The sequence below is a fragment of the Leptonotus elevatus genome, chromosome 2, assembly GCF_054856555.1.
Source record: "Leptonotus elevatus isolate MCC_2025b chromosome 2, RoL_Lele_1.0, whole genome shotgun sequence".
In the NCBI taxonomy this organism is placed as follows: domain Eukaryota; kingdom Metazoa; phylum Chordata; class Actinopteri; order Syngnathiformes; family Syngnathidae; genus Leptonotus; species Leptonotus elevatus.
The window spans coordinates 26981715-27008003 of record NC_141240.1 but is presented as its reverse complement, the minus strand read 5'-3'; the positions used below and the strand labels follow the sequence as shown (position 1 = coordinate 27008003).

Sequence of the window (26289 nt, the reverse complement as noted above, 5' to 3'; positions counted from 1 at the left end):
TGAGGTTGGCAGTCACACCCTGCGTCTGCCAAACCCCTCCACAAAACGCCCCCCCCCCCGCCTACTCATCTTCAGCTGCGCCCTGAATAGCAAGAAGGGACGGGGGTAGAAAGGCTCGCACACCAAGCCTGGTGGTCCTTATATGGCGGGCAGGACCTGTGGGGTGGGTACAGGAGTTGAGTAAATGGGACTAAATACTCCCAAGGAAGACTTGCGGCTTCCAAATGGAGGGAGAATCACCTCATTTGCCTCAACTACGTGCGAGAAGTCCACTATTAGATTTGTTATTTTAGCGATGCTATATAAAGATCATTGTATAATGAACAGCAAGGGGCACCTCAATAAATGACAGTCTTGTGTGTTTAATTTAAAAAACTTAATAATAAATATTTAACTCATTCATTTAAAGTATTTCTAGTAATTTAATTTTTTTTCCACTTTTGTTAGCAAGTGTATGAAAAACTAGAATTTTTTATTTTATTTTACATTTAGAACATATATAACATTTATGATTAATCGTGAGTTAACAATTGAAGTCATGCGATTAATTACAATTAAAAAATGTAATCGCTTCAGCGTTAAAAAAAACGATTATTAAAAATTAGGGGTGTCAGGCGATTAAAATTTCTAATCGTAATTAATTACATGACTTCACTAGTTAACTCCCGATTAATCACAAATTTTATATCTAAATGTACAATAAAAACATTTGTAGGTTTTCATACTCTTGTTAACAAAAGTGGAAAAAAAACATTAAACTAATAGAAATAGTTCAAATGAATTTTTGACGTCTATAGCCGTCAATAACAGTGAATGAGTTAATGATGACAGTTCACCAGCGCTATTCACTTGAGGTAGCGACTGGGTGAATTAATCTATGCTAGTAAGAGTTTAAGCAATAAATACACAGTACAACAAATGATGATCCCAAAACACTTTAATAGAGTTTCAAACACTTAAAAACATCCTCGAACACTAAAAATACCTTAAACGAAAAAAATACTGTAAAGGCAAAAAAAGTTACATCGATGATGGCAGCACAACTGGCAGTCGTAGACATGTTTAGTAATGTTGCGCTGAGTTTTTGTTATGGATTCCACTGGTTTTGAGGCGGTGTTTAGTCCTGGTTTGGCGAAACTGCTGAGTACGACCAACCTCCTTGCCACGGTCATCTAACACGGCTGCTATTAGCGAGTCGATCTGTTAGCTAGCAGGCTACTTCCTGATTCATAGGGTGTGACGATGGGCTATGCCATGGGTGTCCACGCTCGGTCCTGAAGGGCTGGTGTATGCAGGTTTTGGGATGTTCCCCTGCTCCAACGCACCTGTTCCAATCAACAGGGTCGTTATCAAGCTTATGCACAGCTTGCGGATGAGCTTCAGTTGTATTGGAGAAGAGAAACATCCAAAACCTTTTTGCGGGAGACTTTACTTTTTCAGGTTGGGCGGGGTGGTTTCGGGAGTGTACATGTAGCTGATTAGCAATCAACGCCTGACTTTAAGGCCCCGTCCATACGAAAGCCAGTTTCAATGTATCCTCACAAGTTTCTTATCGTTTAGGCCGATCACTTTTGAAACCGGGCTCCAGAGTGGAACGATTTCAAAACGCGCCCCGAACGCGTCCGTCTGGACACCGTATGCAGGATACTCCTCCAGTGATGACGTAACGGTTGCAGCTCGATGACGACGCGTTGTCGCAGATTGATGACGTATGCGCCAATTCTCGCGCGACTGCGCTCGAACCGCCAGTCTGTCAACAACAATGGCGGATGGCCGTGTCGTAGTCGTTTTGCGCAGCCTCCTTAGCTTGCTTATGCTTTTGCAGCAAAATATTTTGCTTCTTTATTCCCACGTTCAACAAGCGGTGTTGAACTTGAATCACCCGCCATTGTCACTTCTCCTGCGTTCGTCTTTTTCATGTTGTTTCGATACATGCAAAGTCATGTTTGTCAGTGTGGATTGCAATAAAGTTAGAAAATAAAAAGTGTTCGTCTTCTTCGCTGATTCTTCTTCTACGCTTTCCGTTAACTCCCTGTGGCTGCGCTACAGCGCCACTCCATGACTTGGCATATACATTACAGCCGTTAAACGTCCTCAGCGTCTTCTTTTGGACACACGCAAGTCTTGAAATGCTTCTGTGTGTACGAGATTTGTTTGAGGAACCAAGCCGGCTTTGCTTCCGTCTGGACGGGGCCTAAGACCTCTGATAATGTCTTCACAACTTAATTTATTGAAAGGAGTGACACTGGACTAGCATCCCATAATAGAATATCACAGCAATTTCTATAGATCAATTGCAAATACAACAAACATAATAACCCAATGACTTCTCCTTACCTTAGCTTTGTGGCAATTAAAATTTGTGAAATGTGATACATTATCACATTACTCTGATATCCATCCATCCATTTTATTGACCGCTTAGTCCTCACAAGGGTCGCTGGAGCCTATCCCAGCTGGCCTCAGGTAGTAGGCAGGGGATACCCTGAACTGGTTGCCAGCCAACCGCTGGGCACACAGAGACAAACAACCATCCACACTCACAATCACACCTATGGACAATTTGGAGTGTTCAATGAGCATGACATGCGCGTCTTTGGAATGTGGGAGGAAACCCACGCAAGCACGGGGAGAACATGAAAACGTTACCCAGGAAGGCCGAAGCCCGGAATCGATCTCACGTCCTCTGCACTGTGAGGCGGATGTGCTAACCAGTCAACTACCATGCCGCTACTCTGATTTCCCTGCATGAATAAGTTGATTTTGTTTTTCTTTATTACAACAAGATAGATAATTAAGAAAAAAGGTTTTATTTTCTTTGAGACCAAAAATCACATTTTCTTCCCTTGTTTGACTTTGACTTAAACGTTGTATTACAACTTCATTTTGAATATATATATATATATATATATATATATATATATATATATATATATATATATATATATATATATATATATATATATATATATATATATATATATATGCATTTATTCAGAAGATTACACCTTTTTATCCTGACAATATGTCTTTATGAAGTTATTGTAAATGTGATAGTTTAAAAAAATATAAATAAATAAATATTCATCTTAAAATAGCCATTTTTATCATGACATTTAGTTATACATGATAAGTTTCACGTTTTAACATAATAATTTACACATTTTAACGTGATAATTTTCACATTTTCCATGATAAGTTTCACGTTTTTACAGGATAAATGGCGCTACCTCCAGCGGGTCCGACTGATTCTTCCTCCTGCACAGTCCCATGCACTTTAAATTCCGTCTGACAGTACGCATACTTACTACAACGCCATCAACTGTGCTTCGCAATTGTAAAATCTCGCCATGCCTTAAACCAAGCATGAAATAGAACCTAATCAAATCATTTGAATGAACTGCGTCATCCATTTTGCAGACGCGCCGTTCCTCTGTTTTCTACTGCTTCAAAGTGATTTTTCACATTTTTACATACGTTTCATGACTTTACATGATCGTTTTCAAAGTTTCACATTTTTACATGATAATTTTCACGTTTTAACATGATGATATTTATCATGTTAAAAGGTGATATGGCTCTTGTTTTTTCTTTTCTTGGTGTGGCAGCAATACGCTTCCGTAGTGAAGCAGTGCCACCACAAATAATATGATGAAATAAGTAGTCCCTTCAAAATCATGAATGCTGATGAGGAAAATAATAATAACAATAAAGTTAATACACCACATTCACAGCATATCCATTTCCCTATTTTGCAGGGCATATCACACTAGTGACTGTAAGCACTACTGGAGCAATCCTGTTTGATGAAAAGTACGTTTATTTACATTCATTCTTTAACGACTTCTGTTCAACACGATACAAACACGCGTGTGGGTGTATCACAAAGGAGCAATCGTTTCGCAACCAATGAGTAAAAGGTTGGTTTATTTCAGAAGAAAGCACAAGATAGTTGATACGGAGGAGTTTGGTGGTTTGAAGGGAATACATAGTGTAGCATGTCAGGAGGAGCAGCAGCTGCCAAGGAAAGGACAGCTGAAGACCGGCTGCGGGGAAGTGTCTTCGTCTTAAAAGGGTTGAACGGATATTTTTAGACATTCTCGCCAGGCCTTAGGGCTTCATATGAGAGCAGCGTGGTGGAAGGTATTTAACCCCTAAAACAAAATGGTGCCAATTAAAAACAAAGTGATCTGACTCTTAGGAGCAAAAGGAGGGTCACCAGGGAATGTGGTCCTTACTGAACATTCTCCATCATCTTCAAAAACTCTGGAGAAGGAAAAAAAAAAACATTAGTTAGTCTATAATGCTGTGATGTACACCAAAATGAAGAGCATGTAAACAAACTGTCAAAAACGGTACAGGTTTGCCAAATGGACGTGGGCACGAGCAAAGAACGGGATTCCTTGTTTTACAATGGAGTTCCGTTCCAATGTGACCCAAATTTCTATGTAAGTCTCAACATGCCTGAGTCTGTCACTAGCTAATGCTAAATTGATAATTTCAGTAAATGTCGGTACGAAAAGCACTTCTAGGCCATATACAGTGATGCATTGAGATATGAGTGCCTTGAAACACCAATTTTTCAAGATATGAACCGTCACTTGGCAAATTTTTTAGCAACAATTTTAGATTCAAGTGTGCTTCAGCCCACCACCACTAGACGGCGGCAGCAAAGTTCACAACATCCGGCCACCATAACTTCACATTGTGGCACCAAAGCAAGATAAACTGGAACCTTTAATAGGTGACTGGGTGACCGGGACTGGTCGCAAGCTGATCACAGGCACATATAGACAAACTAGCATTCACCCTCACATCTATTGACAGTTTAGTTATAAAATCATAGATAAAAAAACATGGACATTTTTTAAATTTTATTTTGACCACCTCATGAGGAAAAATTGATAGATCTATGCTCCTAATATTGCCAATAAATACAGTACATACCTTTACGTGTCTATTTCCATTGTATATTTAACTTACCGTCAAAATCAATCTTTCCGTCTTTGTTGTTGTCAGATTCGCCAAACATCTCATCGATGTCTTCCTCTGTGACAGGCTCTCCGGTCATATGCAGAATGTCTCCAAACTCCTCTCGGTCGATGAATCCGTCTCCGTTCCTGATGATAGAAAAGGACCTATGAGATCACACTCAAATGACCACATGCCTGTCAATACTCCATAGTCACAAATTGGGCGGATGTGACTTACTGTAAAACTCCACTCTGGTCTTACTTTTTCTCTGCTGAGCTGAGCACTATCGGAAGCATCGACCTACATTTCCAATCTGCATTCTAATACCGTTGTGTTCATAAGTTTCCCTCAACTTATGAGCACAACGTTATTGTTCCATGACATTGTCTATTCCCTTCATTTTGTAGTGTTTGTTTTGTAGGGGTGTGCCCAAAAAATTTATTCTCATTTAGTACAATTGAGAATCGATTTTAAATGTCCCAAAATCGATTTTATTTAAATTATTTTATACTGTTTTCCCTTTGTTTGTGTGTGCCTTTATTGGAAGCGCTGTTCATGTTGTACCTGATTTGTCCACTTGGGGGCAGTGTGGTTCTACGCGGTCTGATACACTGTTAAGTTATAGCCAAATTAGAGAGTAGAAGGAAAAAGTCATGATCAAGTGATTGCAATAAAAAATAATAATAATTCAGTGTGGAGCCGTTCTTTTGAGTGATAAAAGTGCCGCGAGTAGAGCACTAATTAGCATTAGCGAGTCAGACTGGAGTAGATCATTACGATTCCTTGAACATCTATAAATTGAATCGAAAATCATTAAAAAAACGTTCTTAATCAAAAATCGATTCTGAATCGAATCGCACACCCAAAAATCGGAATCGAATCGTGAGACATTCAAAGATTCCCACCCCTATTGTTTTGGCTGCACTGCTTTTAGTATTTGTATGTTAGATTATTTGTATTATTTGAGCCTCTATATGCTGCCATGTCAATAGAACCTGTCCAAGTTTTCATGCCGTGCTGGATGATGTAACTAAAAGTATATTAGACCATCAACGTCTAAAACTAATAACATTTACAAGCTCATGTAACCTAAATGAAATAAAAAGGTGTAGAAACTTGAATCATCAACACTCTCTTTCACTCACAGACGTGCAAGAGTTAACTGCTGTGCTCATGTCATCTCCGTTGCTAACCAAAACAGCAGTCAAGACAAATCGTAGATGAATCAAATTGTGAGGAATACACTGTGTGTCATACTTGTCGAAAATACGGAAGCATTCAGACAGCTCCTCTTCACTCTTCCCGGCCTGGTCCTCCTTTAACTGTTGCACCATCATGACCAAGAACTCCTCAAAGTCAATGGTTCCGCTGCCTGGGGAGGAGAAACAAGAAAGCATGAGGGCAAAGGCCACAGGCTCGGCTGCACATATTTCAATTCCTCACCATCCTCATCTACTTCCTCAATGATGGCGTCCAGCTCCTCCCTCGAGGGGTTTTGTCCCAACATCCTCATCACGGTGCCCAACTCCTTGGTGCTGATGTCACCGCCGCCATCAGTGTCAAACATGTCGAAGGCGGCCTTGAACTCTGGACACAAAACAGGACGGCGTCAAAAAAGGTACTAACCAGTTGTCATATTTTTTAAAAATTGAGTAAGTACACAATGCGCCAGCAAAGACTAACCTGCAATCATCTCCTCAGTGAGGAAGGAGCGGGCATCGCTTTGAGCGTCAGTGGGCTGTTGAGGGGGAAGCAAAGGAGTAAGAACAAAGTGTGAATAGACTAATGATTCCACTTACTGTATAATGCATATGGTGCTGTACTAATGGCAGCGGTTACATTTTTTTTTTTTTACACCAAATTAAACCTAAGAAATGTTTATCCCATTAAGTAGCACCATCGCGGCTAACCACAAATTTCAGTTAATACAAGTTTAAAAGAAAATAGTTTGAAATATTACATGCACAAATGTATTGTACTAAACATTTAAATACAATGGAACTGCACTTTGACTTTTTTCACGTACCACTAGAGGGCGCTTGTGTACCACTAGAAAGCTGATTTTAAAAAAAGAAGAAAGAAGAAAGTTCGTTTTTTTTCTCTCTCAAAATAATTACAAGTAGGCAGCATAGCACATGTCCCTCTTAATTCTGAGGTTTGTGGCTTGAATCTTGCTCTTTCAGAATTACACTAACTTGAAGATGGCTATTTTTGCCATTTGTCTAAGGAAGCAAATGGTCCAATCCTTTGCTTTCTGGTCATGTGACACGTTACGGCGCGCTATACCAGCCCCTTCTCATAACAGTTGTGGTGCAAACACAATTGTCTTCCTATTGTTTTGACTTATTTAAACATCAAGAAAAGAAAAAGAAAACAAGTCACTATAGCAACAATTAATCACTCAAATAGATCTATAACAGCATAAGACAGTAATGCAAACAATGCGTGCTAACAATAGCGGCCTTGCATGTCCGCTCAGAGGGCGCTATAAGATCAAAGCATCTGAGGGTTGATTTTGGTGTAAAACAATATTTGGAGTCATGTTTGTACAGTCATGTTGTGTTATCAGAATTATTAGTATTTACAATATATACTTTTATGTGTACTGAGAATATTTGTCCAGAAAAAAGGGTCATGATGTTTACATGTGGGCTCATTCAAGCTAATGTTATCATGACTATTTTTGTAGAAAGTACGTACATTGCCAGTATATCCTCCACATATTATTTTATATTCTACCTACTGAAATTCATTTCAGAAAAGGTATGCTTATTATTATGCTTTTGCTGACCAGAGATATAATAAATGAAAAAATACTTTTATTTTAAGTTTAAGTCTATCTGGCATTATGGTATACGTACTTGTAAGTATGCTCGGTTTATACTGGCAAAAACAAAAAACATAGAGATTAGCATATCCTACATTTCAGCCTTATATTTGCTATTAACTCTTGCTAAACATGTTCATACTGAGTCAATATAATCTTTTAACTGGAATAACATTAATGTATAATTTGCAGGTATGTCTACAGCAGATCGCTTCTGCTGTTTTGGTTAGCAACGGAGCTCAAGCAGCTTACTCCATGCAATGTCCATGTCTGAGAAATGTTGTTATAAACTAATATGATTACACGGCATACCCCTTTTTTGATTGGAATAAAGAAGTGAGAAATTCTTTATTTTATTTGTTATTATTTTTATTTGAAGTGGAGTATGAGTCAATCACAATAATTTTGACACCTGTTAAGATTGCCATTAATTAGGAAATTATGTACCATAAAATTGTATCTATTGAGCATGCCAGTATATAAATCAAATAATAAAATCAGGAATCTCACAAATAAGCCGCACTGGTTACACATATTGTGCTGCCCACTCTGGTATGCACGCACAAGTAGAGTAGAATGTCAGCAAAAAAAACGACCAAATTAAAATCCAAGCTAAATTCCAGCAGTTGATAATTGTTTCTACAGAGCAGTTAGAATATATCCCTGTGAGTATTGTTGGGTTACACATTCATGGCTTTTCTTATTGTACGTTAGCATTAAGCTAGTGTAGGCTAATGATAATGGATGTGATGTGTACTTGAAAATACTTTGAATGAACATGATGAATAAAAAGCTTGAAATAAGAACTTCATTTCTTAATTAAGCAATTGTTAACTATTTGCCTAACTAAACTGCACGTTCAGGGAGTGCAGAACAAATAGAAATATACGTGAGAACAGAATTTGCCGTACTGTGGAACCAGCACAAAACATAAGCGGAAATAGTGGTAGTGCTGCAAATAAAAATATGTCCTGTTTTCGCCATGATTAGGGTTGAACTTGAGCAGAAATCTGTAGACCGATACAAATGCTTCAATGTGTGCAGATTTGATTTAAAAACATGAACATGGAGAACTTTTTAACATGTTAAAGAGAAGCTAAGAAGTGACGAAAATATGACACTGCTGGGATTTGGAAAATCTGCAAATAAAAGTCCTTCTTTGTTTAAGCCGCAGGTGCTAGAACTGGGAAACAAAGTACTTTACTTGTATTTGATGTTTTTGATTCTGATCAGACAAATAAACTCATACTGACGATTTACGGTCATATTGCCAATTTGCCATGTCAATTTTAGCACTGTTATATTGACATTTTTGGAACACTTTATGGTAAATGAGTTTGAACAAAAATGCATCCGCTTCCCAATATTTCCCTACTCAGAAACACCACTGAAAAGTTGATAAACAAATAAATAAATAAACTAAGTTGGATAAAGTTGATAAATAAAGTTGATAAATAAAGTTGATAAATAAAGTTGATAAATAAAGTTGATAAATAAATAAATAAATAAAGTTGAAAAAGTTGATAAATAAAGTTAATAAATAAATACACACAGTTGATAAATAAATAAATAAATAAATAGAGTTGATGAATAAATAAATAAAGTTGATAAAAAAGTTGATGAAAAAGTTGATAAAAAAGTTGATAAATAAAGTTGATAAATAAATAAAGCTGATGAATAAATAAATAAAGTTGATGAATAAATAAAGTTAATAAATAAATAAATAATTAAATAAATACATCAACCAGTACAGGGTGTACCCCGCCTACTTCCCGAAGCCAGCTGGGATAGGCACCAGCAACCCCCGCGACCCTTGTGAGGACAAGCGGTACAGAAAATGGATGGATGGATAAATAAATACATAATTAAATATATAAATACATAAATAAATAAATAAAATGTTCACGAGGAACTGGTGGTCTACGTTTGCTTCTTCTCTGGCACTTGCCAGATCATCATCAATATCTTAGCATATGGCCACGCACACAAATCCTTGAGGCTCAGCTATTTTTAAGACGAGACTTGAGGGAGGATTTGAGAGGGATTTTCGTCAAGGTGAACGTCCTAAATTAGGACACTCGGAAAAGGGGGTATGTCTGTCTCAATTTACTCAGCTGTGTGCGTGGTGCTATCTTTAGTGCGGCTGGCTTGAATTTAAATATCCATCATATCGGGTTTAGCTGTGATATAGCTTGATGCAAACGCGGTTGAAAACCTCACAGATGAGAGCAAAAGTTTAGAAATTGATCTTTGCTTTTTGGAAGCAGATGCCATGTAGCGGTATTTTCATCTCCCTACAATCGATTTCCCAAAAGAAAACACATAAATAAATCCAGAAATTCTCCTTGTTTGCGGGTCCACTGGCTCAGAGGGTTATCTCCATCTTCGTCTCCAGGTGAAAGCCAAAATACTCAACGGCAACAACAAAAAAGGCCCAAACTCTCAGGTTCTTACCATGGCGACCAGCTGTTGTGCAAACAAACACCCCCAAAAAACAGTTGACTGGCGGAGAAAGGATGTCTCCCTGCTACACGGGTGGGATAGAAGACTGACTCTGTTCCCCTCACTTGCATAAGTACCCCCACATCCCATGAAACTTTCCCTGAAAATGATCAGGATTGGGCCAGAGGCAGCCAATCAAATTCGTGGGTACAATCTCTTGACGGACATGCCCATGTGTCCAATCCAATCCCCCATATTTAGACAACGGATCATCTCTGTGACATTGATTAAAAAAAAAAAAAAGGAAAGATGGTGCAAGCATCAGTCAACTGGAGGTTATTTTGGCAGAGGATCAACTGGGCACTTCACTACAGATGGAACCCTGACATCAGACTTAGATTAACGCCTCCCACCCCTCATGCTCAGATTCTCTAACTCCTCCTCTCCTTCGACCCGGCGGTCCATCCCTCCGATCGTTCTCCCCGCTCCTCAGGCTTGACCTCGCACTTGGTGACATCTGTAACTCAAGATGGAGCGCAAGTGGATCGCTGCTCTTCAAACAGCTGTAGAACATCTCCAGCTATGTTGCCGTTTGGCTTCTCCTTCTTTCAACAAGTGGACAAATAGAACAGCAGGCATGCGGCCGACAGTTAGCATGTCAATCAGTCACAAGGCACAAGTGTGTGCTGTAGTGTGTAGGGTTATTATGTGCACCTGAAGTCAACCATAAATCTTTATTGCCAATAATATGTTGCATGTGACCTCACTAGTCTAAACATGACATTCTGATTAATATTACGTTGATGCAGAAAAATCCAGCTGTTTTTATCCATCTCAGAGGGGCGGCCATTTTGCCATTTGCTGTGGATTGAAAATGACGTCACAGTTGCTCAGGGCTCGAGCACCGGCCAGCTGAGCTGTGATTGGTTGTTACCTGAGACCTGAGCAACTGTGATGTCATCTTCAGTCCGCAGCAAATGGCAAAATGGCCGCCTTCTGATATTGATCAAAACTGCTGGATTGTGCTGCTTAACTCATATTCCACTAATGTTATATTATTTAGATTTGAAATGTTATGAGAATATGTACGGTACTTGCTACTGGATTTTAAACAAACAAGTAGGTCTCTGCAGCGCCTGTCCAACCAGTATCAAAATCTCCAAAAAACAACCAAGTAAGTCTGTCTGAAAATGTGTCTGTGAGTGCAAGAAAGGGTGGATGAAGATCCAGAGCCACTTTTAAGACCGCAGGAGTCTATCCGAGGCACTATTATTCAGAAACAGGTGCAACACCCTCACTATCATGTCAAGGTCAAAAGGTAAGCACAGCTGCACAGAGTTAGGTCGGACTCACAGGTTAGCATTAGCTAACAGTGTTAGCTTCTGATGAGCATCTTACTTGATTCAACTTAAATGGAGTCAAGTGACAGAGGGTTAGTCAATTTTGTTTGGTGATGTTTCCATGGCGTGCGCCATACATACAGTAGTAGCAGTGCACTTAAAAAAATGTAAAGGTTGACATCTAATGCCCCTCAAGCCTATCCCAGCTGGCTTCGGGCAGTAGGCGGGGTACACCCTGAACTGGTTGCCAGCCAATCCAGGGCACCTCAAGTCATATTGGAATCTTCACTACAGTTTTTTTCAGCTGTTTACCCACAATTTTGAAACCAGGGCTCCTTTTTTTCAAAATATTGGCACAATTACCCAAACGCCGCACTAAATTTGTAGAAGTCCTACACTGTTCAGTCACAACATACACACTTATATTAAAAACATACACATATTTACAAAAATGCTGTTTTGTTGTCACACATGAACACAGTCTGAAATGATGAGACTCTATTGCAGTCAGTTACTATAAACACCATTGTGTTTGTAAACCCCCCGTATTTTAGGAACTAGCATGTGCTAGACTTTTTTGACAAGTATTTTTATGTAGAGGGTAATTTAGATGACAAAATATATTGACAAACTGTTTTTTTCTACAGAAATCAATTATGTCTTTCTTGTAAAGTAAAAAAATGACTGCAACTTTTTTGTATCCATCTTAGATTATGGAGACTCACTGTCTGACAAAGATTGATTTATAACTTCAAGATAACAGTATTCTATTTTTTTTTTTTTACATCTGTCAGTGCCCTTGCTGAGAAATGTATTTGCAAAAAAAAACAGTTATATATTTTTGTAGTAATTATGCTCTGAAGTCTGTCAACATAAGTCCTCTCCTCTCTTCTATTTTATTTTTTTATTTCCACATAGCGTCAAAGTTCGTCTTAAAAAATAAATAAAAGAAAAAATATATGTTAGCTAAGCTTGTTTTTGACCAGTTAGCATAGCAACTAACACAGCGAGCATGCATGCTTTAGCTAGTATGCTAACATTAGCATTTATTTGCAGAGTTTTATTTGACCATTTATGACAGAAATGCCTTCTAATTAGTAGATTAACACTTTAGCTGTTCACAATGGGTACTCCTGCAAGCCTCTGGCCAATAGTTTTCAGACTGGAATCGGGTGAGAATTTCCCACGCTGTCTTGCGGATGTGACGTAATGTGCGTGGTGTGTAAGTGAAGAACGGTATGTGCAATTGGGCTCCAGGTGGCAGAGTGGTCACTTGGGTTCATGGGAGACCATGTTTGTATGTGTGCATTTTTGTGTGAGAGAGTGCAAAAAAACCACACCAAAAAAAACCACACAAAAAACGGTATGTGCAATTGCAGCAGGTGGCAGTAGCAATTCAAAATGGAATATTCTACGTTCAGTAGCTTTATTTAAAGTAGTACTAATACTATTAAAACGGTATGTTTTTCAGGCAGCTGAGTGTCTTTAACATGATTGTGGCAAAGAGCATGCAAGTATAATGTGTACGGGTGATGTTTGTTTTTTGCTAAAAACGCCACACAAAATTACAAAAGAAGTGGTCTGTTCTTTATAAATATTGGAGCCTAAATTATTCTCCAAATTCTGGAATGACCCGAATACATTTGTTCAAGTAAACTTTAGGCTTACTAATTGGACAAGGCTTTTAAGATGCGTTTTATGTGGCATGCTGCAACCAACTCGGTTCAGCACACTTAATCGCCATGTCTACATCCATGTGCCTTGGCAGCCATAATTATCTTCTCTCTCTCTTCTGTCCAAAGAGAGCACATCTTGTTTTATGATCCTCTCTCTGCATTTTGATCCACCCGCTCTCCTCTTTCCATCCGTCTCGAATCTCATCTCAATCATCGCCCTGAGCACCTTCAATGCTGCTCGATTTATGAGCCCTCCCCTCACGGCTTGGCTGACTGACAGCAACAGCTGACTATCGTCAGTCTCCTACAACCACATCCCATCCCGTCCTGCTGACAGGAAACTGTTGTTCAAAATGAATGAGAACATGTAACTGTTTTCCAGAGGAAAATAAACAAGTGAAGTAAGAAGTCTCTTTTTGTCATCATTTTGGTTATCTTTCACCTTCTCATTACATCTTCCCCTGGTCCGTTCTATTTCTGGACATTGCCCCCCCCCCCCCCCCCCCTTCTTGGGGAGCAGCTGAGGCTTTAGCACAAACACGCTCTAAATAAAGTGGGAGGTATGCCTGCCTCGCTGTCTGGCTGTGAGTGCATGACAGAGCTCTTTCTGCAGCATAGTATACACCGCGCACGCACCGATTTTAACAAGTTAACCCATTTTTAAAACATGAGCGAACCCACGCGTGACAAGGGGGGAAATGTGCGTTTTTATTGATTTTATAGTTCGCACACAGCACAGCACAACACAAACAGATACCGATGTCCGTCATAATATCAAAATGGACCTGTTTTAATGACTAATGTGGTAAACCAGGCAGGAGCTTCACAGGGGCCCCAAACATGCTTGGGGCCCACAGCAAGTATTTTAATTTTCAACCTCAGATCAGTGCTCCTGACCACACCCTCAGCTCCAAATGCATGGTATTAAAAAAAAAACACCTATATAGTTTAAACTCTAAAACATATCACAACCTACTACTACCACTACTACTAAACTATTATTGCCCCCAAAACAATTTAATCATACAACAGTGGCCTGAAAAAATATATTTTATGTTTGATGCAGTGTAGTTTTCCACCTCTGCAATCTACAACCACCATACATTTAGTTTTGTTAATTAAAATAATAGTGCTTTGACAGTGTTCAACAAAAACGGATCATCAATATAGGCACATTTTAATGACTATGCCAAAATAGTTAAATTTACTGGAGATAAATTAATAAGTATTGTATAGCTGCACCGTCTATGAATGGGAATTTCAGGCATCGTCTTGAACCCATCTTTTGAGTTGAATTACGCAGTGAGGCCCATCTTCCACAGGGGGGTACTAAAGAGCTCCTTGTACGTTGCTCTTTTCTCAGTTGAATAAATCAAGATTGCAGTTGCACCTGGAGAGAGAAATTATCAAATAAGACAAAAGCCAGACAATAAAAAAAAAAAAATTCAAAGTGAAGATAGGGTAATATTGAACACAATGAACTGTGTCTTTTGCTCCATCCATGAAATACATTATAATACATAAAAGATGATTGTCATAATAAAGAAGTTATCCTCTGTTGGTCCGAATGCTTTGGAGTATCTTTATGTCTGGTGTGTTGTATCGGTCATTGTTCATCATCTTGAGTACCATGTCCATGTCACTTGCTAATTTTTCCCTCATCATGTGTGAGGTCTCTCACCGTCAAATAAAATCTGTTATGTTAAAAATCAGTATGTATGTACTCCTTGTTGGACTTTTTTAGGTGTTGATTTTTTTCTTATTCTGGTAGTGCTATATGACAACTTTATACGATAACACTAATAAACATTTAGGTAGGCTTGTGGACTAGTTGCTTAAACATCAGCATGTAATGTTGTTATCTTGATGTAAAATGGGAAATGTCTGCGGGGAAGTGGCAATAAATGCACAAAAGGGGAACACACGAACACAAAGCCACAGTCAGTCAGACTTCCCCTTTAAAGCACCTGCCTGAAGAGTTGATTTGAAGCCACACCATCAGCAGAGGAGTCATAATTTACAATTGTGTTACGTTACAGAACTGTTTGGGTTTTGTTGAGTTTCTCCACAATAGTCTACCAGTCTCAATGGACCTGTATCCACTTGCTGCCAACTCACTGGCGTGGACTCAAAAGCACTCTGAGGATAAGTTGAAGTTCATCTGTGAGTTTAGGCCGGGCCCAAAGCTCCCCAATGGTGAACATACAGATGGGGAGATGGTGTCTGTGATCCTTCCTGCTCGGTGCACTGTCAACCAGCTGAGGATGTACATCTCAATGCAGGTAAGTCATCTAAATATGTATTAATGTCACTTTTTGTGAATTTTAGAAATGGTTTTGTTTTGCAATTGTAGAACATGAGGACCAAACATTAATGGAGAAGCAAATTGTCCTAACAATGGAATTTTTTTTAAACGGTCTCTACTATAATATTAAAACATTAAAGGGGCATTCAGTGATCCCTAGCGCCATCTAGCGGTGGACGAATTATTCATTTAAAAACACGACTGTCTATGTCAATAGTATGCAAAAATGCATTTTTCTATATATAATCGTAGGTTTAGTAATCACTAATTATATTACATGGTTGTAGTCTCACCTTATTAGAGCTGCTGCCATGTTTCGCCGTCATCTTCCTGCTATGGATGCCCAAAAGGACAGCTTTGCGAATGTAGTTAGCCCGGGTTGTGCTTGCATCAAGTGTTGTGACCGCAGCTGGGGCCGGCAGGTGGTCGTCACTAACTCGCGTGATTCGGGCCCATTGCTTGTCACTTTCTGCTTTGCTCTCGCAAGCTTTTACCAGCTTTTTTTCTTTCTTTTTTTTACTAGCTCCTCCCAATAGCCGCTCTTGTTAACCACTCCAGCCTACGGCTCCGACAAACACCCGCTAGTCGTTCTTGTTAGCTACTCCGGCTAATTCTGGCTCGCTCGGTGTTTCGGCGTCACTCGCCGGGCTTCATATCGACTGCCAAGTTGCCGTTGCTCACCGAGATGTTCGTTTGCTCACGCAAAACAAGAATCGGTGGTAGGTTTGCAAAATGTGGTCTCTCTGAGCCACCGTAGTGTGCGTGCTCCTTCGTGCTTCTAGTGCTATTCTTTGACCATTAGATGGCGCTAAGGACTACACACTAGGTCTTCTAGGCATTCTGTAAACCATGGGTCACTCATTTTTAACACAGTTTGTGGTTTTAGGTGCAGAACTGCCATCCAGATCCATCTGCAATATTGGATCCAGAAAAGTACACAATACTATTTTCCAAGGGAGAAGACTGGTTTGAGGCTTTTGACAACTCTCAGATCATCAGGACACTTGATATGCCGAGGTGGTATGATGACATTGGGATTCTAACAGCCCACATTGCGCTGAAGCAGACGGTGGCAGTGGATTGTGAGTTGAAACAGAAACAGCAGCAGTTTCTGGCTCTCCTGATCGGACACGATCTGGAAAAAGAGATGTCGGACAAAAATTGTGAGCTGGCGTACACCCGCAGGAAACTGGCATCTTGCAGAAACCAAGAGCTAAGGAATAGGGATGACACAATGTACATAACAGAGCCTTGGGTAGCAAACGCCCCGGTGCCAAATGACTTAAATCACTTGTTAAATAGAAAACTGCCTGTCACTTTACATTACATGAATCAGATCAGTTTCAGCATTCATGTCGATTTCAATGCAACACCTGATATCCTTCTTCAATTTTTCCGACGGGTGATTGCGCAAGAGAAGCATGAAATCTCTGACAGCCTGGTGTTAAAAGTCACAGGAAGGGAAGAGTTTTTGTCCGAGGACTATCCTCTAAAAGACTTCCACTGGGTGCGACAGTGCTTGAAAGACAATCAAGGTCTCCACCTGTCTGTGATTCCCTCGTCCCAGCTTGTTAAGGAGACATTCACCTTCGAGGACTTGCCACTTGTTGATACTTTCAGTGGCCCATTCCGTTCCCATGAAGAACTCTCCCTCGAAGGGAAGGATCCAGGAGACATCTTCATGATATCCTTGTGGGACTGCAACAGAAAATTTCGTGTCAAACTTCTCGGCATTGATATTCCGACGTTTCCAAGCAAACCCCCTCGATTGGTCCACGTGGAAGCAGCTATCATTTACGGTAATTCGGTTATCTCGTCCGCGTCGTCACCACACAAGCTCTTCACGGAAGAAGTATTGTGGAACGAGTGGCTGGGCTTCGATCTGCTTCTTAAGGATTTACCTCGTGGAGCCAAGCTGGGCTTCACCGTTAATGCCTGCAGTAGTGATACGTCGCCGGGGACCGATGACGCAAAGGTTTCACCCGCAACCTCAGCCTCCAAAACGGTAGACCTGCAAAAAGGGAAGGCGAAGGTGCTCTACTTTGTCAATCTTCTCCTGATTGATTACAGGTTAGAAGTTTTGCTACCATCATCAATGGCTTTGTATGGTTTAGTATGGAAGGGTAATTTTAGGCTTACACATTTTTAGGGTACATCTGGTATTCACACATTTTTACGTTGCCTCTCTTAGGAATTAACCCCTGCAAAAGATGGGCACTTTCTATAATACTGGTAACTTCTTATCTTTCCTCCATTGACATCCGTCTTCCTTTCATTTTCTGCCAGGTCTGTCCTCAGCCAGGGATACTTCACGTTACACATGTGGTCCCACCATGAGCAGGAGGATGAGGTCATCACTTGCCAAGCTGATAAACTTTCCTGTGCTACTAATCCAGATAAATTAAACTCAATGGCAATCAGCTTCTTTCTTGACCACTACTGCTTCCCCGTGGTTCTCCCAACGAGCTTTAGCGCCACCGACTATTCTGGTAATCCCAGTACTAGCATCTCCCAAAGCAAATCTGCTCCTGCCTCTGTATCCAACAATGATTCGTGTAAAACAGCCCAAGATGAAGCGACTGAGCCTGAGCTCTCACCATCAGCACCTCAAAATTTCTGTACAAACAAGGCTTGCCTTAGTAGATGCCGGCAAAATAGCGTTTGTTGTGATACCAACCTACCCCAGTTCCTCCGCACTGTGAATTGGACGAACGGCAAAGTGGTTGCAGATGTCCACTGCTTGGTGACAAACGGGGACCTGACAAAGCTGGATGTGACCATGGCCCTGGAGTTGCTGAGCATGGACTTTGCTGACGAGATAGTCAGAAAATTAGCAGTACAGCGACTAGAGAGCCTCTCCAACCATGACGTTCTCAAGTATTTACTCCAGTTGGTGCAGGTCGGTGTATTTCTACGCTTCATCAGATCATTTTCACAACTATCTGAGATGTGGACGTTGAGTCTTCTAGCTAGAGATGTACACAAATGAAATGTTCATACTTTTTATTCACGTAGACCCTCAAAGTGGAACCTTACCATGACAGTTTCCTTGCTCGGTACCTCATCCAGAGAGCCCTGAGGGTGAGTGACAAGATTGTTGGTATTATTCTGTTAAAAACACATTTAAAAAGTGTTGGGGTTGTGATGATATTGGTGGCGATACTCCATGTGACTCACTCATCGCACTGATTCATCCCCTATTGCAGAGCAAGCGGATCGGCCACTTCTTCTTCTGGTACGTGCGTGGCGAGGTAACGTCCTGCCCGTATTTCCGTCAGCGTATGTCGGTGATTCTGGAGGCCTACCTTCTGGGCTGCGGTCAGGCCATGCTGGATGGCTTTGTTCAACAGGTGCAGGCTGTGGACGCTCTTCAGGAGGCTGCGGTTATGATTAAGAAGGCCTACCCTGAGAAGAGGGACCTTCCTCCTTCAGGTGGGGAATTAGCTTGTTGTAGATGAGTGAAATGCATGGGTCATGCGAAACCTCAATTCAGTTAAGTTTGAAAGGATGAGTCAGAAGCGGAGCTGCACTGTGATTGTTTACAAACTAGATGGCCAGAGCCTCAGCGAGAGTTAAACTTTCTGTCACTTATCTCTTATGTTCCTTGAGGGAACCCTAATAATCACCACAGTATACATAATTGCCCCTACATTTGTTTATTGTTATTTCTCTGACTAGTTTAGAACAGAAATCAAGGAAAATAGAAAATTAAAAAGAAAGAGAAATTATTTCATTACATATTTTCTTTTGATTTTTTTAGATAAAACAATTCTTCAAATGAATTAAAGGAATTTTCAGTTTACGTTGATTATGGCGGCACCATATGGACAAAAGCGGTATTGTTATGTCTGAAGGAAGACCACATTTCCTATAAGGACAAGCGCATTGCATCGTTTTTGCAGTGAAATCCGGGCCAATGTTGATCCTTTACTGTCCTTTCATCCGGGGTAGCTTCTGACGTATGCTATAAAGCAGTCAGCACATTTGGAGTTTTTTATGTGGCAGTGTTCCTACCAACCTCTCAAAGCTGCTTAGTGCCAGTAAAAATGATATAGACCCCCTCAGGCCATGGCAAATGTACCATTCAACTAGTTTCAAGTCGATGTCTCATCAGAACAGTTATGAAAATATTTTATCAAGGTTGAAAAGTTCTTTAGTGCTACTTTAATGATTTAGATTTTTTTTAAATTAATAATATATATATATATTTTTTTTATGTCAGAGTCCAAATTTTCAAGTTGTCAGAAAAGGAGAGATAAAACATAGATTACAAAGTTTTAAATTACCTAAAAATGTCCAAAAGGTGACCAAATTGCCAAAAAGTCAGATAATTTAATAAAAGAAAAAGGCAGAAAAGATAACGTTTAAAAACTCATTATTTAATGTCCAAAAACAAAAGAAGAAATCCCAAAATTTACCATAAAATGTCCACAAAATTGTCATTTATTTAAGAAAAGGCAGGGAAGAAAATGTTCAAATAGTAATCAGAAAAAGGTTAAAAAAACAAAAGAAGAAATCCCGAAAATTACTATAAAATGACCCCCCAAAATGTCAGAAAATTGCTAGCCAAAATAAGGCAAATTTTCCCCCCCAAAAGTAGCTAACACTAACACACTGTTTTGTTCATCACACTCTTCCAATGTGCGGCTCCAGATAGATTATTTATTTATTTATTTGGCCTAAATTCTCTTTTGCTCTTTTGTCAGTGCAGGTTGCTGACCCCTGGACTATACAAACCCGTTGAAATACTTGGGCCAATATCATTTGCACAGCAAACACTTCTCAAATTGTTTTCTTTCCAGCTTCTCTTAAGCTTCAAGAATTTCTTCAGGACAACCCGCTGCCCAATGAATTCTTGTTGCCTTTGGATCCTCGCGTCAAAGTTGGACAGATTCTGGCAAGCATCTCTACGGTCTACTTGTGTATTTGCATAATAGGAGTGACTGAACGTTATTTCACACTGATGTTGCCATGGTGAGCTATGAGTGTAATTGAATAGATGCAAGTAAAATAGAGCCTTCCAGCAAAGCCTTATGGTCTGAGAAGTAGAATTTTCCCCTCTCATCTTTTCAGTTCATGATTTATGAATAATTTCCTATTTGAGCCTGGCTCAAAAGATGTCAAGGAAATATGACATGCGTGTAAACTAATACACAAGTGTCAACAATCGACCGTGTCAACACAGGGCGACTATCCCCCATCTATAAACCTTGTTATTACCTCTCTGACTGTCATTAGTAATTGTTATTCACCGCTCTAATGTCTATATTTAATGGTCTGTGCTTTCTCCGGTGTTTACTGAAATTATCTGAGTAAATCACTGTATTTTGAAAGCGCTTCTCCTCAATTCCCTTTAAATGCAGCTAGACAGATGCAAGGTGATGGCGTCAAAGAAGAAACCTCTGTGGTTGGAGTTCTCGCCCATGCCGTCACCCACCTCTGCTACACCTGTTGGGATCATTTTCAAACAGGGGGATGACCTCAGACAGGACATGCTGGTGATTCAGGTGAGACACATTGGTCTATTTTCTTATTAAAAAAAATTTTTTTTTAAGTGAGCTTAGATAGTGGTCAACATTCTGCAACTCAATAAGTCATTTGAGACTCAATTAGTCGTTGGGTGCAACAACGTATTCACTGCCTCTCACCAAATAAACAAGCACTTGCAGATAACTCTGCCGCTATTTGAGTTTCTCTCAATGTATTTGACCTTTCGACAAATCTCTCTTCAGACCTTAGCAGTGATGGACTCAATCTGGCAAGAGCAGTCTCTGCACCTCAACCTTGTCCCGTATGGCTGCATCTCCACAGGACACAACATAGGTAAGAAACGTCAAGCACCTAAAAAATCTGATCCGCGATCAAGATCTGGCATATATAGCGATAATATTGTTCCATTTTTTCTTCAAAAAACAAACAAACATTTAATATGGTCTGCATTAAAAGGGCTAAATGGTGGGAAATTATCTTTTTGTTTTTATATTAATAGAGCCTGGAGTTTGAGTGGAATTAAACAACCAAGTTCATCCTTCGTTGTTAGGCTATTTCTGAAAATCGGTTCTTTGGCACTTCTATCCCACTGTTACATAACAGTGGGGTAATTAACATAACCACCTCCACCACTGAGTTCAAATGACTTGTCAGCTAGGCTGGATGAAGCTCCATGTGAACGAACTACTCTGAAGCAGATGCTGAAGCTAAAAGCTAAAAGCTAAGCTAAGCTGCAGCATAGCATATAATAGTGTTAGCTAACAGCATTACCAGTGTTAGAGTAGACAATATTAAGTATTGTACTCTTTGCGTGTTCAATTAACCGAATGGTGAGATCCTGGTGAAGAAGTCCCTTTGCAAAGGTATTTATTACCAGAAGCTTCTGAGGACAAAAAGCTGATGACACTGAAGCCGTGTTCTATCAGGTTGTCTGTCTCTCCAACGTGGTGCATCAATACTTATTCAGAATAGTGGGAGACTAGAAGTCTCCTCCCATCAGCCCACAACACAGTATAAACAAGAGAATCCCTCTCTCCTCCCTTCTGCAAGTTCAGCAAGTTCCCATAGCTATAAATCAGATTAGAGAAAAACAATCATACATCAGCCTGTCTCTTTCGGAAGAGACAGATACCAGACACATATACTCCCTTATTTTCTCAGGAGTGTGAGACACATAAGAATGCTATTCATTGGGCCATACTGAGTTAACTAAATCCAAAACGGCTAAAATATAAATTAAAACTGAAAAACAATGTTAATAACTCAACACCAGCTTTAGGTTCTGCTAATGATGTTCTAATAAGAAGAAGTTCGGGCAAAGTTGTCGACATTTGGGTAGGGGAGTCTAATTCAATGATTTTTCTTTACACATATTGTATTAATTGGAGGGTTCCTGGTTAGATACACTGTGGCCATTTATGACTGAAGCTGATCCTTGAGTATAACCCTAATTAGTCTGTTTCCTGTCACATTAACTATATTAAGCAAAACATACCATCAATTAATCAAATATCCATGTATTATTAGGCATGATCGAGATTGTCAGGGATGCAACAACTATCGCTGCAGTCCAGAAGAGCCACGGAGGAACGAATGGATTCTTCAGGAATGACGCTCTCTTTGAATGGCTCAAATCCAAATGTTCTCTCCAGGAAATGGTAAGTAACAATTTAAATCACATACTCCCTATTCATGTTGGCCATGAAGGGACAAAATACTAAATTCATTTTGGCCCGATGATGCTTTTCAAAAGTGCATGTTTTCATTTTCTGTCATACAGCATTTTAAGACCGTAGAGCGGTTTGTAAAGTCCTGTGCCGGCTATTGTGTGGCTACATATGTACTAGGCATTGGGGATCGACACAATGACAACATTATGATCACAGATGAAGGTAAATATACCATAATACTTATGGTATACCAAAAATACTTCTCCTTTAACTTCCATCCCTTAACTTCCAATTATTTGTCATGCTTCATGTAATGTGAGGAATCATTGGACTATATAAACAAAAATCTCCCTTATGCTTTTTAGGCAATTTGTTCCACATCGACTTTGGCCACATCTTGGGCAATAGGAAGCACTTCCTTGGCGTGAGTCGGGAGCGTGTGCCTTTTGTCCTCACGCCAGACTTCCTGTATGTCATGGGAAGGGTCAAAGGTGGCAATAGCCTCTACTTTCAGCGTTTCCGGGTAAGGACACCTTCTTCTGCATCCAATGATTTATACACTCCTGCTTCTGCGCAAAGAGTAAAAACGATGTAGTGCATACATTAGTCAAAACACTGCAGTCAATCAAAACAACAGTAAAAGCCAGTGAAAGATTTGTGTTATACTTCAGATTACTGCCTACCCATTTTTACAGAAATGTCCATTCAAGAATGTAAATTGTATTCAGTGTTTGCTAAAAACCTGTTAGTTTAAATAAAATAAAATAAAAAACTTTATTATTATTTTTTTTTTTACTTTGCCAGGTCATGGACTGGCATTGGCCCATGGCCCGGACGTTGTACACCACTGTTCTAAATGAACTTCGCTACTTACAAAAACTCGAGCACGTCTGGTTCACGATTGACTTTAAAGTATCTTTAACCCTTGCTGAAATCAGCATCCTAAATGCAATTTCTCATTGCGTGACAGATGGCAGCGTACATGATATATGGAGAGAGCCTAATGCGATCATTGTGTATTTGTTGAACAGAACGTATGCACTGAGGCATATCTGGCTCTGCGCGCACACTCTCGCCTTCTGGTCACTCTCTTCTCCCTCATGCTTCTCTCGGGGATGCCTGAGCTGAGCGCTGTAGAAGACATGCACTACCTGCGGGAGGCGCTGCAGGAGGGCAAGAGCGAGGCAGAGGCCAAGCAACATTTCCTCCAGCAGATTGACAAATGTGAGCAGTTGGGTTGGACTGTGCAGGCCAACTGGTGGATCCACCGGATGGCAAATAGATAAATACATAAATAAAAATGAAACATGAATGACATTTTTTTTTCTAAGATAATGCTTATGTCAAAGCATGATATTTTTATGACTTATAATTTTTTTTAAGCGTAGACTTAGTGGTATGTTTATGTTGTATGTAACTATGGTTTAAGAATTAATTACACATTGATCCATTGCATTAATATCCAGGTAGCTGATAAAATATTTTACAGGTATATTACATATAGCAGGGGTGTCACATTTCTTTATATTTAAGCAAAGAACGGACACAGCGGACAATGTATTAAATAACTCAATAAGCAAAGTACGCATTACGTTGGCGCATGCGTGAAAATCAAGTTGAAAAAAAAAGAGTTGCTATCAAACAAAGCAGTCATTTGAATGGCGGAGATTCGAGTGCTGAAAGTGTTTGCGTAACTGCACACCTTAAAATTTGCAATTATTGTTTAAACGACTGTCAGCCTTAAGTGACAAAACGACGGGTGCACTTTGTGCCATTTGTAACTGTCCTAATGGAGTTTATAGGCAAAAAAACACAATTGCAAATCTCTAACAAAACGTAAGTATATGATTGTAAACTTCTGTTCAATTTTCGCGCAGAAAAGAAAGATCCAAACGGTCATAAAAAAGGCTAAAATTGAATATTTCCTGAACACATTTATTTTTTCCAATATCCTGAAACTGAGGGAACAGAAGGAAGCATCACAAAGCTTGCTAGAGGACATACGTGTAACGAAACTAATTGAGTGACATAGTGATTTAGAGGAACATTATATTTCTCAGCAGTGCAACATATTACTATACTGTTCACTTAAAGACATATCTCCAATGCCGCTAGCTAGATGCCTCAGGACACACCACAGCCGGTCATTAGAACCTACTTCCTGCCAGGACTGTAAATTAACACTGTTAATGTAAATTAACCCGCCAACTGGGGGTTAAAATTAATTTGGGCGGGTGGTCATGCAAATTTACTAGCCAATTTGGCGATTGCGTCATGCATTACCAGCTAAATTGGCTAGTAAATTTTTATGACCATCTGGCACCTGCCAAAATGAATTTTAACCTGCGTTTGGCGGGTTGACTGGTGTTAACTTACAGCCCTGCTTTCCTGCTCCAATTGGGTAGATGCCACTGACTTTAGACTTCCGGGTTTTACACATCAGCGCCGTGGCCGCGTTTCAAATCTCTCACTCCCACTCCTGCGCCCCCCAACCGCGCGCTCTCGCTCATCGGCGGGAGGGCGTCTCGGCTATCTGAAATGCTTCGGACACTACAAACTCGCAGCCTCGCACCCGTCGACGGGAACGCGCAACCGAAGGGCACAAAGGCGGAAACCCAAGTACTGGGACGCGGCCCACACGTCGCAAACCGGAAACAAAGTTGATGGGTGAAAACCCGGAAGTCGGAAGTCCCGCCTCCTCCGTGGCATATAGTCCATTGACCCCCTCAGTGAAGAAAGATCCTACCCATCTCTTGATCGGGTCCCGGTGTCCCTCCTCGTTCCAACTCCCGGTAAAGTGCACACATTCAGCCAAAAGCACTTAAAAAAGTTTAACTCTAGTGTCTTGGCAGAGGGCAGTCAGTAACGACACGCTATGCACGTTTCAAATAGATTAAATAAAAAAACTCAACTTTCCAACGGTTGAAATTATATGAATCACAGAATATTTTTTTTTACATTTGATGTTGGATTTTATTAAAAAAATGTTTTTTATCAAATTGTGTTTACATTAAATAATTGGTTTATTTTATTATGTTGGTACTTACAATTGGCCTAGATGACATTCAGTGTCCCAATTAGAACTGCATCAGTGTAAATCAGTCCCAGTCTGATCGTGTTAACATTTCAGATTAAAACATCACAGGCTTCTCTTTGGGGCTCTGTGTGGCCAATTGGGGTATTTGCTGAATTTGCCAAAGATTGCAGTACTTAAAAGATTTGCCTTCAAGTTTGAAAACCAGTTGTCTACTTTGTGAGCCTTAATCATTGTGGGTTGCAATCTAACTCCAACAAGTTTCAGAAATAGCTTTACAAAGGGTATTCAATAATGAAAGAGTAGAACATGAAATAAGTTCATATGACCAATAATCACTATTATTGGCGGTGATAGTGGGCCCCAAAATCAAATTTTGCCTAGGGGCTCGTGGAGGCTTGGGCCAGCACTGATAATATAACATAATACAGTATAACAGCCAGGGGGAGACAAATACACAAAAAAAGAAACTTCTACAAAAATACATTATAAAGCTCACATAAATATAAAATGTTACTTGCTTTCTTGTTT

The 26289-nt window shown here is 39.9% G+C and overlaps 2 protein-coding genes across 2 annotated transcripts; one reads left to right on the top strand and one right to left on the bottom strand.

Moving 5' to 3' along the window:
- Window positions 1-3910: 3910 nt before the first annotated feature.
- LOC147179417 (troponin C, skeletal muscle) lies at window positions 3911-10408 on the bottom strand. Its single transcript, XM_086067711.1, has 7 exons — window positions 10256-10408; window positions 6658-6712; window positions 6418-6561; window positions 6232-6346; window positions 4984-5120; window positions 4239-4266; window positions 3911-4154 (listed from the first exon to the last, which is right to left on the bottom strand). Exons 1-7 carry the CDS (start codon window positions 10391-10393, stop codon window positions 4148-4150), a joined length of 624 nt encoding a protein of 207 aa, XP_085923837.1. The 5' UTR covers window positions 10394-10408; the 3' UTR covers window positions 3911-4147.
- Window positions 10409-15248: 4840 nt separating this feature from the next.
- On the top strand, window positions 15249-24115 carry LOC147179416 (phosphatidylinositol 4,5-bisphosphate 3-kinase catalytic subunit gamma isoform). Its single transcript, XM_086068695.1, has 12 exons — window positions 15249-15541; window positions 16451-17634; window positions 17851-18463; window positions 18580-18645; window positions 18771-18996; window positions 20367-20461; window positions 20928-21071; window positions 21297-21387; window positions 22582-22712; window positions 22835-22946; window positions 23090-23247; window positions 23756-24115. Exons 1-12 carry the CDS (start codon window positions 15347-15349, stop codon window positions 24008-24010), a joined length of 3270 nt encoding a protein of 1089 aa, XP_085924821.1. The 5' UTR covers window positions 15249-15346; the 3' UTR covers window positions 24011-24115.
- The last annotated feature ends 2174 nt before the right edge of the window (window positions 24116-26289 follow it).